Raw genomic sequence first — 17,619 nt, forward strand, 5'->3', positions numbered from 1 at the left:
TGCCTCTGAGTTAGTGCTACCATATTTCCAAGTGAAAAAGCCGAAGCGTATTACAATCAATCTTCCTGTGAACTACAAAACTTCTTAACTAACTCTCTCTTGCCTTTGATGTTAGCATAGTATTGAGAACAAGTGAATCTTTATAGTTATAACTGACGATAAACAAATTCTTTACACATGGTACAGAAATTCTATTTCTCACACCAGTCCAGTATATATTAAAAAAATATCCACTCACGTTTCGTCCCTTCTAATAATGAAGTGCTGAGCGCAACAACAGTTGAAAATGCGCTGCTACGTTCCTCTGTAACATAGCAACAACCGAAATTATATGAACTGTTAAGTCTCTCTCTGCAATTGCAGCAGTTGAATTATTAAGTTTCGTCCCATGAAAAAATGAGCTAAGTTTCTTCGATATAAGTCGACTGTGAAGTTGCACTCTCTCATATAGGACCTGTTCTCCTAGATAAATACGCGTTCTCTCCATGGACAACTGTTTGCTTGAACTTGAATTATAGTTATTCTACATGCTCCTGTCCATAGGTAAACATTTCAATTTCCTCCATGCCAGATATATCTCGACTGCCTGTTACCTACACTACTGAAAATGTAAAGAATTTTAGTTGTCATTTGTACGTCAGTAATATTAACTGCATATTTTATTCAACATGTTTGATACTTGTAATGAAATTAAATGAAGTTAGAGATACAAGTACTCATTAAATTTCAGTTTTTTTAATTTGGTTTAACATAGTAAGGTACAAAAGTAAGTGTAAATACGTACGTAATTCTCTAGCAATGTCAGCTACGGGGAAACAGATGCATTGTACATGTTGCGTACTGACACAGAGCACCTATCGAAATTCGTAGCAAAAACTTACCCTGAAGTGTTCTGACATTTAAGCTTAGTAAGCAAATGCCCAGACATTTTCAAAAAATCCCGTATATACGGACAACATTCGACATACTCATATACAATACTCTGGGTTGCTGATCCAGCATACATCATGAGTATGGGTGGTGATGTTACGTCGAACCTCCAAATCCTTTGGACAGTCTTGTCAGAAATTCCAAGCGCAAACACTCTGCCTAAGCGCTGATCTCCGGGGGCTTCTTCCCACAGCAATTCTTACAGGTTCCACATTCTCGGGAGTACGCACTGTCTTTGCTCTGCCACCTCTTTTCCTTGTTGTTTCACTGACGTTTTCAAAGTTTTCGACCCAAGTTTTTATTGAGTTAACCGAAGGCTCCGGCCGATTACTATTAATTTGAAAATGCGCCCGGAAACGACGCTGAGCGGCTACATAGCTACCGCTTTGGTTGAACGCTTTCACTGCAAACGACCGTTGTTGCTTAGTCCACTGCTCCATGGCTACTGAAATGCTTTGTGTTGGGGAACGCAGTGGGACCTTGGTTACTCGCCCCCACTACTTCCAACGCTTCCGCGCACTAATAAGTAGTGCAAGTTTGACTACCGCACCCTGTATCAAGCCACAGTGGCAGAAAAAAAAGCTGCGGCACCATTCACTAGCGTAAGACAAAAATACGTTTCAAAACCGTGAAAGAATCTCTAGAAGTGAATCAAGCTGAAGGTTCCCTTGCGTTATTTTTTCCAACCATTGTGGGGTCGTGTCATATTATCCCTGAAGTGAGAAAGTTCTCAGACAGTGATGTTGCCAGGAAACTTCAAATACATGGAACTAAGTGTATACAGTTACGAAACTTGTACTAAGGTCCTGTTTTGTGGAAAACCTGCGGCAAGCTATCGGGACAGCATGTACAGCGTTCCAACAGATGAATCGACAGACATCAGTGTGAAATTTTTTAGGAATAACAGTAATTATTACAGTACTGCAACCAATGCGATCATTTCAACATTTCTTACTTAAATTAGGCGACATCGAGCATTGTAATGCTATAAGACAGGCGCTTCAAGAATAGCAAATTAGATCTAAACAAGCTGCAGGGTATAGGCACAGACAATGCGGTGTTATCAGTGGTGTCCATCATATTTTGAAAAGAGACATCCCCATTCGATTCTTATGCTGTGTGGTTGCCTAGTGTACCATGGGCGAATGTGGACATCAACAGACTTTTTAGCCAGATGAAAATTATTAAAACTAAAATGAGAAACAGAATGAAACCCGAGGTAGTGAATTCTCTCTTGTCAGTTCGAGCAGGAATGACAAGGAAGAAACAATGTTGCCAGTTATGAACTGCCGTAAGAACTGCTGAGGCGGATTGGAACTGTTAAGCTTATAAAGCATTTGAATTTACTTCATCCATTACAACCTCTATCTTTGATGTGGAATCTTCTGTCGAGGATAACGTTGATGATAACTAGCTGTTCATTTTCTTGTACATGAATTCGCCATAACACAATTCATGATACTTTTCTAGCCTTAAACACAAAGGATAACTTTAATTTGTTAATTGGCCGACACTCGAAGAAAGATTGCTTACATCTCATAGAAGCTTTCAGAACCGCTTTCAAAGGTAGAAAACACGAAGTTACTTCAGGCACCCCATGTAGGCATAAAACCTGAAAAATAACAGTGTACGAGCATCATTCTTCCCACACCCCATCCGTAAATGTAATAACAAGAAACCGTGACGTACTGTAGAATAAACATACACTGTACCATGCACCTTGCAGTGCTTTGCGAAACATAAAGGTTGTTCCATAAAGAACGCAACCTTTAAAAGGTCCGACATTTCTAGTCTAATAAGTTGGAAGGGCTGAACGTTGCACGATTTTCATCTATTTTCTTTGTAGTTAGTAATGATGCGCGTAGCGACAGAACAGCGTTGTTGTCGTAGTGTAAACTTATTGCAAATGTTCAAATGTTTTTGAATTCCCAAGGGACCAAACTGCTGACGTCATCTGTCCCTAGACTCAGACACTACTTAAACTAACTTACGCTAAGGACAAAACAAACCCACACACACACACACACACACACACACACACACACACACACACACACAACTATGCCCGAGGGCGGACTCGAACCTCCGACGGGAGGGGCCGCGGAATTCGTGACATGGCGCCTCTAACCGCGGGGCAAACTTATTACAGATGTGATGAATGTTGTGCAGATTCCTTGGAATGTTTTCTTAACCTCATCCCCAGAATAAATAGACTGTGATGAAACTGCTAAATTTGATAAAAACGTTTCAGTTGTGCGCATTAAACCGACGGGGCGTCCTGATGTTAGTCGTTCTGAGGAAGACATAGACAACGTGTTAATGTTACGGTACGCTTGGTGAAAACTGTTCACTGACGTTCTCGCAATAGGTTGTATATTACTAAACATCTAACTCTGGTCATGGTTCACGATCCCGGTTGCAGATTGCCTATCTAACGGTTTCCAGTGCCAGCAAAAATTTAATTTTCAGTATGTCATGCAATTACTGAGAGACTTTACAAATTTAAAATGCTAAAGTGGTATCAACGTATGTTAAAAGTTAACATTGTAAGACAGATATTACATTTAGAAACTGTATGTGTGTCCTGAAGCAGCGTTACTTACGGCGCGCAATACCCGGACTTTATTCATCCAGTGTTTGAGAATGAGGGCACTTACTGACTAACAACGAATTTTAAACTTAATTTCAAACCTTGTCTATACTTTTTCTCGCTTACATGGTTAACGTCAAATATGTGACACATTATTTCATGTGTAAAGTAATTAGACGTATGAAGCTGTCTTATACATGGGAGCTCGATTTTCCAGACTGTTGGGTTTACTGGTATTCCCAGAACCTGCATGCAACGAATTCTAATAGATGTGCACCTGTAGGCCTGTAGAATCCAACTGATACAAGAACTGAAGGGGAACGACCACGAAAAGCGCCGAGCACTTGCCGATTATGTGATTGCGAAACAATTATTGTGTTGAATGCCTTCCTGAACAAGCAGACTTGCAGAATCTGGGACACAGAAACCCTCGATTAATTATTGAGACGCCATTACATCCACAACGGGTGATTGTAAGGTGTGTCATTTAGGCTGAGGGCGTGATTAGGCTCTAGTACTTCGAAAATATCGTCGAGCAGGCATTAACAGTGGACGGCGAAGGCTGCCACAATATGGTAAGGAAGTTTTTGTAGTCTGAGCTGTATCATGTGAATGCTGAAGAGATTTAGTTTCGACAAGATGGCGCTATATGTCCCACATAAATTGTAACAGTAGACTTGTTCGAGAGAAGTTCCTTGGCTGGGTTATTTCTTGCAACGGTGACGTGGATTGGCCACCCAGATCTTTTGATTCGACACCAGGTGATTTCTTTCTGTGCGGGCATTTGAAATCTCGTGTGGTCCCAACAAACCGCGATCACTACGGGAACTCAAGGCCGAGATTGAGCGAGTATTTCAGAACTAGAAGTGTAAGTTTGCCGAAAAGTCGTGGAAAGAACGAAAGTGTGTGCATAGAGTCGTGGAGGGCATTCGGGTAATATCATATTTGATACATAATCACATCCAGCCAGTGCAATAATATGTAAATTTCTTAATTTCATCGATAAATTTTTATGTTGTTATGAACATAAAAGTTCATTTCTTTATGGAACCCGCTTTAGATGTAGACTTTGTACTCGCCGATGAGCCTCGCTTCATTTGGGGATAGTGATGCCTGGCTAAACATCTCTGTACCAAATCGCCGGCGCCCATAGCGGTAACCACTAAATGAGCCAGCTGTAGATCGCGAAGTGGTTCCTGGCACGCTGCTTTGTCTCTCTTATATTGAAAATGGTATTCCGTCGCTCGGCCACTTGATCATGACGCGTATAGAGCCTAAGTAGCATTTTTCGGCCTAGACCTGCGTTCGAAAATGTTAAGTTGTGCAACATGTTCGAAAACCTCAGAAAAGTGTATACGCTATGTAGAAAGACCAATATGACCAAGAACGAACAGGGGAGAAGAAAAATGGAAGATCAAGAACAAAGCTCAGAGGAGGGATTAAAATTCAGGAGGAAAGGATAGCAGAAAGAAGATGCACTGTTGGCATTGCTGTTCTGCGTGAAATTGAGGAAGAATTGCAGGGGCTGTTGAATGGGGTGATTTTTCTACTGAACTTATAATATGGATTGAGAGAAAACAAAGCAAAGCCGAAATGTTAAGTAGCAGCGTAAATGAGATCAGCGACAAACTCAGCATAACAATTTGGGGACCGTGTCGTAGGCGAACTGAACGAATTCGTCTACCGTAAAAACAAAGTGACGCGGATGGACAAGGAGGGTGCAAGACGCGTATAGCGCAAAGATGGCATACCTAGCCAAAGACAGATTCAACTTGTGAAAGAAATTTCTGAGCTGTTCCTCTGAAGCAGTTGTGATAAAATCGAAAGAGAAAGTAATCGGTGCATTTGAGATGTGACCCGATAAGACACGAATTTGCAGAATCAGCGAGGAAAGGAGAAGGGACAGGATGGTAGAACGTGTGGTAAGACATAATGGAATAATTTTCATGGTACTAGAGAGAGCCTTAGAGGACAAAGGTTGTAGAGGAAAACAGCGACTGGAATGTATACGACAAATAATTCAGGATATTGGGTGTAAGCGCTACTTCGAGATGAAGAGATTGACTCAGGATATGAAATAGTGGCAGGCACCAACAAAACCGTCAGAAGATGGTAGTCCCCCACCCTCCCTCCTCCTCCTCCTCCTCCTCCTCCGCAACAACAACAACAACAACAACAATAGCAGCGACAACAACAACAACAAAAGAGGCAGTGTACCCTTTTAATTTCTTTCATTTACTTCTGTCCCACGAGATTTTTTAAATAATTTTTTGTACGGCGGGGTGATGGTTGTCAGCACTGAGTGCGGCGGTATATGTGTGTCCACTGGTTCTTGCTTCTGTGGCGGCTGGGTGCGAGGGCGTAGGATTGGGCAACATGAGTTGGCCGCACAACCACTGTGCATGTCGCCACAGCTGTGCCACACCGTTCTCTCTCCACAGTGAGCGTTGCGAAACGGGCGGTGGGCGAGGGGTGCCACGCCGTGGATCCGCAGTCAGCTTGCTGGCCAAAAGCCATTTCGCTACGCTTCGACGCTAAATGGTAACACGTTGGACACGCGCTCGTTAGAAGCAGACTTCAAGTATCTGTTTACTCTTACTGATCTGTGAGTTCTCGCTATCCCCTTAATAGACTCTGCTTCCGATTTGTCATGAAGAAGGGGAAAAAAGTTTCAAGTGACTTTACGCTCCTGTGTCTCTGTACACTGATGAAACCAGAACAACAGTAGTCCGCCTCGGTAGCTGCGGGGTCAGCGCGCCAAATTACTAACGGAAGGGGCCCGGGATCAATTTCCGGCCGGGTCGGAGATTTTCTGTGGTCGGGGACTGGGTACTATGTTCGTCCTTACATTTGTATCGTCCTTACTGACACGAAAGTCGCCTCAAACACGGAAGTCGCCTCAAACACACTGTCATATCTGACGAACCGAAAGTCAAAAAAATTGGGGAAAAATTGAGAACAATATGATCACTACCCACCGCGAGATTCGTTGGTGCCTGTTGACATTGCAGGCACGTGACGTGCTAAGGAAAGAATATAAGCAGAGCAGAGACGAATGGGTTATCACTCAAGCAATGATACGGCCCGAATATGGCGAAACCAGTGTTCTAAGCGAATCTGACAAAGGGCAGATTGTTTTCGTTCGTCTTCTGGGAACGAGCATTACGGAAATAGCGAAGATCATTGGCTGTTCGCCTGCTACTGTCCTTGTCATCTATGAAAAGTGGTGGAAGGACCGTGAAACCACGTGTAAGCAACAAGACGTCCACACCTCATCGCACAACATGAGGGTCGGAGGCTTACCCGCCCTGTACCGCAGATCTGACGTCAGTGTACGACACTGGTGCAGGCTCAACTGTTTCGGAGCACCCTGTTCAGCGCACGTTGTTGAACATGGGACTCTGCTGCAGTCGATCCCTGCGTGTTCCCATGTTGATCCAATGACATCGTCAGTTACGAGTGGGCACGAGGTGATCGATATTGGATCTTGGATCATTGGAAACATGTCACCTGGTCACCTAATGCACCGTGCCACGGACGCAGGCCTGTCGCGGTAGTATTGTATTATGCCATGGGGTTCCATGGCATTTGTAACGGTAGTCGAAGGCACCATGACAATTGTGGGCAGTGGGAACTATATTGAAGACTACCTGCATCCCTTCAAGCTCGATGTCTACCCCGACGGCTATGGCGTCTTCCAGCAGAATAAATGTCTGTGTTGGATGGCTAGAATCGTGCTACAGAGATTGGAAGACCATGTTACTGAACTCTCGTCGATGTCTTGACCACCAAATTCGCCCGATCTGGGACGTTATCGGGCGCCAGCTTCTTGTCCGAAAACTACCAGCCCATAATTTACAGCAATTGCGTGACTTGTGCCTAGACATCTGGTGCCTCATACCTCCAGAAACCAACCAAGGACTCGTCGAATCCACGACACGCAAATCACTACGGTCTTGCGTTCCAAAGGTGAAGGAATACGCTATTAAGCAGTTGGTCATAGTGTTTTCGTTCATCAGTGTATTTTTTTAATTTTATTGGGTTTCGGGACGTGCCTATATAGCCATCTTAGCAGTGGAATGTCATTTATGACGATAAGAATGTAAGAGCAACACAACATCCTGTCCCAGAGCGGAGAAAATCTGCTACCCTGCCGGCAATCGAACCTGGGTCCCTACGATTAGCAATCCATCGCACTCACCGCGCATACTACTGATACGAACATTCATCAGTGTGTGTGACACACTACTGCATAAGTGAGGGTGCCGTCAGTAGTTAATTCAACAACTAACAACAGCTTTGCCGCCTTGCGCCAGTGTGAAAGTTCAGGCAGCTTTAAAATCTATCTATGTTTCTCTCGTGTGATGTTCTAGTTAGCGAATGCCATATTTAATAAATATTGAAGTTTTGGCTTCTTGGAGTAGATGGGTACCCGGTCGCAGTAAAACTGGTAGCGCTATGCAGTATGGGATCCAGTTTTTTGGGGAAATGGGCTTTGTTAGGAAATCTACATCACAGTAAAAACGAATGTGTGGTGGCATCTTTCTTTCTTAAAAGTGTGTTTGGTGATAGATAGCGGATCGAAGGAATGTGGTCACGACACATGACAGAACAAACGAAATCGTTAGGAAAAGAAGTCAGTAAAGCTCCCCTCAACTCTGTTTGGTCCTTCGCTTTTTGGACCTACTGACTTAGCCAACTACAGGGGCACCTATAGTTTTACGTGAACACCTAACCGCGGTGCAGCTTGCCATCTTCCACTTCAACAAATTACTGCCTGAGGTGAAAGCAATAAATGACGGTAAAAATTCTAGGGCAGGCTGGGGATCGAGCTCCGGCCAGAACGTCACCCCTTAAAGTGGCGTGGCATTCATCTTTAAAGAAGTGGAATTAACTAGAAGACTTGTGCTGCACAAGTGCTTACATGTTTCTGAAATTGTGAGAAACAGTAGCATTAGTAGTCTTTTTCTGTTGTCTCAATCATTGCAGAAACGATACTAATTGTGTTTAACGCGCATGGAGTTACCTTCCCCAAGTGCTGAATAAGGGTTATAACAACAGTAGAGAAGGGCGATACTTAGAGCTATTAACCATTGAGGTCACTTATTACCTACCGTATCCACTAAATTCTATTCGTTTCATCAAGTTTGTGCCCAGCATTTTGCTTAACAACGGCCGTTATATAAAACTGGATACGCTTGATTGATTTGTAGGTACCTTCTTTCTCCAATTTTTACCGCTATGTTGGTTTTGCCATTTAGAGAACCCTATTTAGAGCTGGATCGAGGATTTTGCTCATTCTACCGTAGACGCTGTCTTGGTTTTGGAAAGGCTCGTTTTTCTTTCAAATCTCTGCTCTTTCGTCCGAAAGTTTCACCTTGCGATCACCATTGACATTACTGTGGAGGGTACGTGTCGAACATCAGAAGACAAAAATCATTTTCAGCTCTTAAGGTAATCTGAGCTTTGGCCACTACGTCCACTACGAAGAACCACTCATTTCCATTTTAAAGAATAAATTGGATTTTTCCCTCTTAATTAGAATTAGCGGAAAAGAAATATAGAACCCTGGTGGTTTCAACGATGGACCCCCACACCCTCCCTACCTCCAGTAACTGTTGTTACTATTAACATTCAGATGAAACTGTGTGATTCCAGAGGCCTTTTCAAGTCTCAAACATCTGTGATGTGCATGTGCAGACCGAAGCGACGGATGAAAATTTGTACCAAGGCCGGGTTTCAGACTGTTCTGCAGCAACATAAGCGCCCTGAGGCTCTGGGAGGAGCACTAAAATGGAGATCAAGGCGAACCCCGGCCTTGGTACAAAAAATTTCATTCGTCCCTTCAGTCTGCATACATACATCATTGACATTTCTAATACTGAGCGTGCCGAAGGAAGTTCCTACCTTAAACCTAAATGATGAAGTCCACACGGGGATTTGACCCCCTCCTTTCAGTGCGACAGCTCTCTCCGTTTTTATTCTGGAGTAGGTGGTGTTCAATGTGGTTCTGCTAGATCGATTTAGGTTTTCCGTGTTTTCTTTAAATGTCACTGTGGTTGCTTATAGCGGCCGTAGCTGCGGTGTTAATGGTATGAACAATCCCTAACCATTTTGCGGGACTCCTCTCAGTAATCTCCATGGTTCAAATGGCTCTGAGCACTATGGGACTTAACATCTGATGTTATCAGTCCCCTAGAACTTAGAACTACTAAAACCTAACTAACCTAAGGACATCACACACATCCGTGCCCGAAGCAGGATTCGAACCTGCGACCCTAGCGATCGCGCGGTTCCAGACTGAAGCGCCTAGAACCGCTCGGTCGCAACGGCCGGCCAATCTCCATGTTAGTGCTTCTGCCAGAGCCTCAAAGCGCCTTATGTTGCTGCATAGCAGATTAGTCCCTCATAGCCCTGTAACTATCTAAATATGTACCGTTCTTCTTATAAGTCTGTAATTTTTATGAATCGCTGTCAGGACCGGTTTAAGACACAGACGACTGAAGCATTCGCTTGCGGCAAGAAGCTGAGAGGGGCGCCAGAGGCACTCGTAGTGCGAAGTTTGTACACAGGGTGTATCGTAATTGGTAACGAAAACAGCCCATTTCCGCACTAGATTTAGATTTACTGTTAAAGGTCTTACTAAGAACCCAAAGAACGGTAACTAATCGGCGAGGGAGGAAAAGGAACGGTAACTAATCAGTGAGGGAGGAAAGGAAAGGGGGACGGCCAAATGACATAGCACTTTTGTGGAAGAATGTTCTTGAACTCGCCCCGATTGCTTTTCAGTTTTATCGAAGATGGAACGACAGAGAAATGTGTATTGGAAATGGAACACTTTACCGGCTAATATCTCCTCCTCCAGCGCAAATATTTTACTTGTAAATGGGTAATGCGCCACTTTGTCGAAGTGGGAAGGATTTCTTATGGGACAGGGAGTATCGGCAGGAAAACAGAATAAAAAGGATTCTATATTTTACAACTTGTCCAATGCCAGCGCAGTCTCACAACCGTGTGCCAGGCACATTTATTGGTTTTGCCACTGAAATAATAAACATTTTAAATGAACTGTACTTTAGCGGGAGAAACCGCCTGAACAGCAGATGCAAAGTGTCTGGTGTTTCCAGAATAAAATACACTCCTGGAAATGGAAAAAAGAACACATTGACACCGGTGTGTCAGACCCACCATACTTGCTCCGGACACTGCGAGAGGGCTGTACAAGCAATGATCACACGCACGGCACAGCGGACACACCAGGAACCGCGGTGTTGGCCGTCGAATGGCGCTAGCTGCGCAGCATTTGTGCACCGCCGCCGTCAGTGTCAGCCAGTTTGCCGTGGCATACGGAGCTCCATCGCAGTCTTTGACACTGGTAGCACGCCGCGACAGCGTGGACGTGAACCGTATGTGCAGTTGACGGACTTTGAGCGAGGGCGTATAGTGGGCATGCGGGAGGCCGGGTGGACGTACGGCCGAATTGCTCAACACGTGGGGCGTGAGGTCTCCACAGTACATCGATGTTGTCGCCAGTGGTCGGCGGAAGGTGCACGTGCCCGTCGACCTGGGACCGGACCGCAGCGACGCACGGATGCACGCCAAGACCGTAGGATCCTACGCAGTGCCGTAGGGGACCGCACCGCCACTTCCCAGCAAATTAGGGACACTGTTGCTCCTGGGGTATCGGCGAGGACCATTCGCAACCGTCTCCATGAAGCTGGGCTACGGTCCCGCACACCGTTAGGCCGTCTTCCGCTCACGCCCCAACATCGTGCAGCCCGCCTCCAGTGGTGTCGCGACAGGCGTGAATGGAGGGACGAATGGAGACGTGTCGTCTTCAGCGATGAGAGTCGCTTCTGCCTTGGTGCCAATGATGGTCGTATGCGTCTTTGGCGCCGTGCAGGTGAGCGCCACAATCAGGACTGCATACGACCGAGGCACACACGGCCCACACCCGGCATCATGGTGTGGGGAGCGATCTCCTACACTGGCCGTACACCACTGGTGATCGTCGAGGGGACACTGAATAGTGCACGGTACATCCAAACGGTCATCCAACCCATTGTTCTACCATTCCTAGACCGGCAAGGGAACTTGCTGTTCCAACAGGACAATGCACGTCCGCATGTATCCCGTGCCACCCAACGTGCTCTAGAAGGTGTAAGTCAACTACCCTGGCCAGCAAGATCTCCGGATCTGTCCCCCATTGAGCATGTTTGGGACTGGATGAAGCGTCGTCTCACGCGGTCTGCACGTCCAGCACGAACGCTGGTCCAACTGAGGCGCCAGGTGGAAATGGCATGGCAAGCCGTTCCACAGGACTACATCCAGCATCTCTACGATCGTCTCCATGGAAGAATAGCAGCCTGCATTGCTGCGAAAGGTGGATATACATTGTACTAGTGCCGACATTGTGCATGCTCTGTTGCCTGTGTCTATGTGCCTGTGATTCTGTCAGTGTGATCATGTGATGTATCTGACCCCAGGAATGTGTCAATAAAGTTTCCCCTTCCTGGGACAATGAATTCACGGTGTTCTTATTTCAGTTTCCAGGAGTGTACATGTATCATCCAACACCAAAGTGACACAGCAGGAAAACAACGATCCTACAGTTGCTAGAGGGGAAAATACCCATTCTCTCCACATTGGGTATAGAAACCAACAAAATTGTTTGAGATCATTTTCAGCTGTCTGTATTCTGCTGTGTTATAGTGTACTGAGACTCGTAACTGAACGCTAATCATCAGTATTGAAAGTGGGTTGCTTCGTTATTGATATTAAAACGTGATAAGTGACTGCTTCCACTCATTTCAAGTACACCACGTTTTCATAGATCTTGAGATTTTTACGAAACTTCCCACGTTTCATGCTCGCCTAACTTTTTTTTCTCATTTCTAATGATTGACATGACGCCTTTCAGCAACAAACTGCAATCGTCAGGTGTAGGCAGATTATTTTCGAAACCCGTCGTTTCCGGCTAGTTACTGGAAATTAAAGGCTGGTCAGGTGCGAATGGGACTCGCGCTCTGAGTGTTTCCTTTATAGACATTTCATCCATTTCCGGAATCGAGAATCTCCACGAGTTTTGCCTGTTATCGATACCGATACTGGCAAGATATCGGTCCCGGGAATTTCAATACTTTCAGAATGTTTTAATTATGACAAAAAATATTTCTTGTGTGATATAATTACAAATTAACAATTTTATGATTTTTTTTTCTTTACTTGTTCTGTGGAAAACCGGTGTTCAACATCCTTCGTTTTTTGAAGCTGTTTCGCCATTCATTATGTTGAGAGTAAACATTAAAACCACTACGTGGTGTAAAGGAACGTGAAGAAATTTCCAAAGTGATACGTTACGGCTGTAGTTTTTAGAGAATTCTAAATAGCTTGGAGAAGATAGCTAGCAAAGCTTTTTGGGTAATGAGTGCAACTATTTTTTCTTTCTGTACATGATCTGCTGTATGTCGTTGGTGCAAACAACTGCTACAGAGGTACTTAATATTGCCACCGCATAGAGGCAATCTCTTTCCCCTTCTTCAGTGCTTGGCTATAATCTAAAGGGATACCAACATATTTTTGTACGCTGTGAATGAAACTTTTATTTATTTATTTATTTTATTTTATTATTTTTTTTAGAACAACTTGAAAGTTGCAGTTAAGCGCTTAATTCTACGATTCACTCTTACTAGGACACCGTATTGCAGTTTAGCGTTTCACACGCTTAGGCTGTGTGAAGTCCTGAGTGACTGAATAGGCATTGCCTGGTTTCAGACATTAGGCCGTAAAACTGTATTCGTCAAGCGTTGTACGGTCTTGGGACATAGCTACGACTGAAATTAACTTACAGGCTCTTCGCTCCAGGCAAAAAAAACCATTCATATTACGTATTATTTAATTATGGCGAACGTATTACCCCATTTCTGCTAAGCAGCAAAGATTGTGAATATGTTCATACGATCGAAAAAGGATGATTACACACATCACGGTCCTTAATCGAGTAATTTGCACATCCATTGCAGTAGAAACACCTGCAGAAGTGAGTATTAATTAAGGGTATAACAGACATGAAAAACATCATTTTATTCTGCGTCGTGAAATCATACTGTACAAGTCTTGGCGCAACAAGGAAGTCAATGGAAGCGAAAGTTCCTAGCGCGTTGATCACTTTTCTCACGTTATGTAAGGAGAGCGAGATGTGTGTGTGGGGGGGGGGGGGGGGGGGGGAGCGGAGCGGGTATGTTACGGTACCGATGTCTGAATCGGCCTTACAACTGAAAGATGCTGTTGGTTTTTAGGTAACAAGAGTTTATACGCTACCCTATCACTATTTTTTTCTCGTCAGTTTACATACGAACTAGGTGGCACACACAGATAGGTACGTTGCGAAGTGTTTTCTTTTCCTTCTCTCGTAGCTGCTGTACGTCGTGAACTGGCTGCATATATGTTATAGTATGCACTAGACTATCGTCCTCACGGTCTTCATTTCATTGGTATATTGACGGCTAAATAGATTGTAAGCCTCGTTTACGATATAATTGAACTTTTTCTTTACCCATTCTTTGCATTTAATTAATTTAGTGTATAAAATCAACTGTTTGGTTGCCGTCTTCCCATACTTAACGGATAGTCACCTTCAAGCTTGCATAATAGAGGTTTCAAGAGCTATGGAAATTGTCCACAGATCATTCTACATTCCTGCCTTTTGCACTTGTCTGAAACAGATCATTTTTGCTAACACTAAATGTAATTGTCACTGTTTTATACATAATTATTTCAGATTAATGATGGCCCAAGAATGCACTGTTAAAGCAGACAGTTTCTATAGTAAAGTGCACTAAATTCCCATCTTTGACATGACCTATATTTTAAAGATGCCACTGTCAGTGAACATTCAGCATTAGTTTCCCTAATATGGGATGATTACATGAAAGCACTGTTGTGGGAAGAATCAAAACAATTACATATTTTGGAGTGTTTTAAAATGAAATGACTAAATAAATGTAGGTCTAATTGTCAGAAATGCAGGAGCCTGAGGTTCATTGGAAGAATCCTAAGGATTTGCAATTAACTACCAACAAAGGAAGTTGCATACAAAACCCACATTCGGTTTATGCTTGAGCAGTGTTTATGAGACCGATAGTTTTATCAGGTACATTTAAAAGATGAGGTAGACAAGATATAAAGAAGAGCAGCACTTTTCGCCACAGAATTGTTTAAAAAGGGTCAGAGTTTCATGGAAGTTTTCACCCAAATGCAGTGCTACAAGAGAGGCATTGATGTGTTAGGGAGAGTTTAACCATTGAAGTTCCAAGAGTGTACATACCAAAGAGGTTTGAGTAATATGTTACTTCTCACATACTCTCCTACTCCCACATTCATCTTGCGAGGTGAAGGTGATGCTAAATTTGGAGAAATTCAAGATTATGGGGAGGCTTAGCAAAGTTGCTGTTGCTGCCTGTTGTTCATGGATGAAGCAGGAAAGGCTGGTAATGAATGTGGTGTGCGAAGTATCCTCTTCTCCTCTCTGTAAGATGCCTTGTGGAGTACATATGTAATTGTAGCATGTGAAATCATCTGTGTTTGGAACAGTGAATAGTGCTGTGATGCGTAACCCTAGTTTGAGTTTTAGACTGATGTTACCCACTACATTAGCAGCAATATTGCAACTGGAGATGTTTGTTATAACATTTCCAGGATAAAGATAACAGTGACATACATCAGCATTATTGAAAGCACTCATTTTATCACCCTGTAGCAGCCTGGTATTGTAACTGTAATATTAGTCAATAGGAAAGAGATTCAGAGACAAGCAGAGCTAAAAGAAAATGCCAGCCTGCTTTGAGTTTAGAAGTGAAATGTTCTGTTTTGGAATGTGGTCCTCATCATATGTGCTGATGTAGATGACTCCTGGCACATTTGTAATTATATGAAATTCTTCAGATTACGAATTACTTAGAACAGGAGATACATTTTCATTTTATTTCTGTCTCTTCCATTAAGTGTTTAAGAGGAGATAACAGACAATGAAATCATTGTAGGTCACCACAGGGTATTTTAATGAAAGTACATGTATGGTTTTACTTGATATTGCTGGAAATGCTATCCTGACATGCACATGGTGTGAATTATAAAAATATAGATACATGATATCGTCTTATTTAAACCCAATCACCAATAAGAAGTCTGAAATTAATTTTTTTTTTCATACTTATGTATCACTTTACAGTTTCATGCAACTTTTTTTTCACTCATTACATACTAGTCATTACTTTGACAGTATAAGAACTAAAAAGAAAAAAAATTGGCTAGTGCAAGTTTTGCAGTTATTAGCTAGAGTGTATGTTTGTTCAAAATCAAGCACATGCCCACTTTAAGTACTTATAAAATGCTAGCACGACTGTTGTAATCACATCTAATATTCAGTATAGTTTAGTGTTGCTGTCATAAGTGGTTTGTTAACTTTGAGGTGGTAAAAAAGTGAACATTGCAATTCACTCAACAAGTAAATATCTTAGCTGCTGCAAGCTCATATATTTTTAACAACATTATAAAAACATATATTTTGTGGTTTGCTATGCCGGCACACATTATGATAACTAATAGTAACCATTTTTAGCCTTTGATTTCTAAATTAAGTCTTTACAGTTACTATTAGTGCAATATTGCCTTAAGATACTATTGTTGTTGTTTGTGCAGGGAACAAAACTATGGATTATTATGGAGTATCTTGGGGGTGGCTCTGCCTTGGACCTAATGAAGGCAGGCAGTTTTGAAGAGATGCATATTGCTATTATCCTACGTGAAGTGCTCAAGGGTCTTGACTACCTCCACAGTGAGCGGAAGCTTCATAGGGACATAAAAGGTATGCTTTCTCAGTTAAATATAATGAAGGTAGCAACAGAGTCTGTCATTAAAAATACTACTACTACTACTACTACTACTACTATTACTAACAGTTGTACAATAAGTTCAACCATTCCTTCCTACCTTCTGTTATAAATTTGTTACATGTAGGCCCTACCACTTGCAAATTTCTTTATAAATGCAAGAATGAAACTGATTTAAGATGCAGAAAGCTGTACACATTTTGCAGAAAAAGGGGGGGGGGGGGAGGACCACTCTCTGTGTTTAAGAGGGAATGGGGCATTGTGATTTGTAACATTTGCTGTTCACTTTGTCTAACACTCTAAGTCAAAATTAGATATAATATAATACCAATATCAAATACACATTAAGAATAAACTGACTTTGTATACAGAAATGACACGAGACACAGATTTAGTAATAGAAAACTAATTGGGCAGACAGTTGTTACTATATTGTTCACATTATTTGCAGCTGCAAATGTTTTACTGAGTGAGATGGGTGATGTGAAACTCGCAGACTTTGGTGTTGCTGGTCAGCTGACTAATACCACAAGCAAGAGGAACACATTTGTCGGAACACCATTTTGGATGGCACCGGAAGTTATAAAACAGTCTGCATATGACTCAAAGGTAAATTTTAGTGTTTTTGGTCTTCATAAAACACAGTTAGTTTATTTATAGTTTCTTATTTCAAGAGCACAATTATATGTTAAATGCAATAACAATGGGGCTATCATTGATGAACAGAACAGAGCTCTTAAGAAAGGAAGGAAACAAAAACCCATTTGAACTTAGGTACATTTGAGAATAAGAATTTAAGCTAACATTCCTTGGAGCACATCCATTCATGACTGATTGTTAATCTTGGGTATGGTGACCAATACAGATTTGACTAATTATGACGTCATTACTGCCAGTTAACAATTATCCTAGGAATATTCAAAGTATTTTATGAACAGTCTTTTACCACAACTTTTCTGGCAGTCCATGTAATCAATTCTATTCATCTATAGAGTGTTTTGTTAGTATTTTGAGGATCATAGGCATATCAAAAATTGAAACACACATTGTTAATATCCCACAATAATATATATTTTATATTTAGTTGTGAACTGACTTTCAACTTTTTAGGCCATCATCAAACAACTTAAGAGTGAACAGATTGTCCACACATCAGTGAGAGCTTATAGCTGTACAGAGATTGTTATTTCTAAATAAATGTGACCATTT

The 17,619-nt window shown here is 42.5% G+C and overlaps 1 protein-coding gene across 1 annotated transcript in view; it reads left to right on the forward strand.

Annotated features, from left to right (window-relative positions):
- LOC124775831 (serine/threonine-protein kinase 26-like) overlaps nucleotides 1-17,619 on the forward strand; it is a 181,477-nt gene that overhangs the window by 139,338 nt on the left and 24,520 nt on the right. The window contains exons 3-4 of the mRNA XM_047250664.1: nucleotides 16,220-16,385; nucleotides 16,862-17,019. Of these exons, the coding sequence (XP_047106620.1) occupies nucleotides 16,220-16,385; nucleotides 16,862-17,019 (324 nt within the window). The remainder of the gene's footprint in view (nucleotides 1-16,219; nucleotides 16,386-16,861; nucleotides 17,020-17,619) is intronic.

This window comes from Schistocerca piceifrons, chromosome 2 (assembly GCF_021461385.2).
Source record: "Schistocerca piceifrons isolate TAMUIC-IGC-003096 chromosome 2, iqSchPice1.1, whole genome shotgun sequence".
NCBI lineage: Eukaryota > Metazoa > Arthropoda > Insecta > Orthoptera > Acrididae > Schistocerca > Schistocerca piceifrons.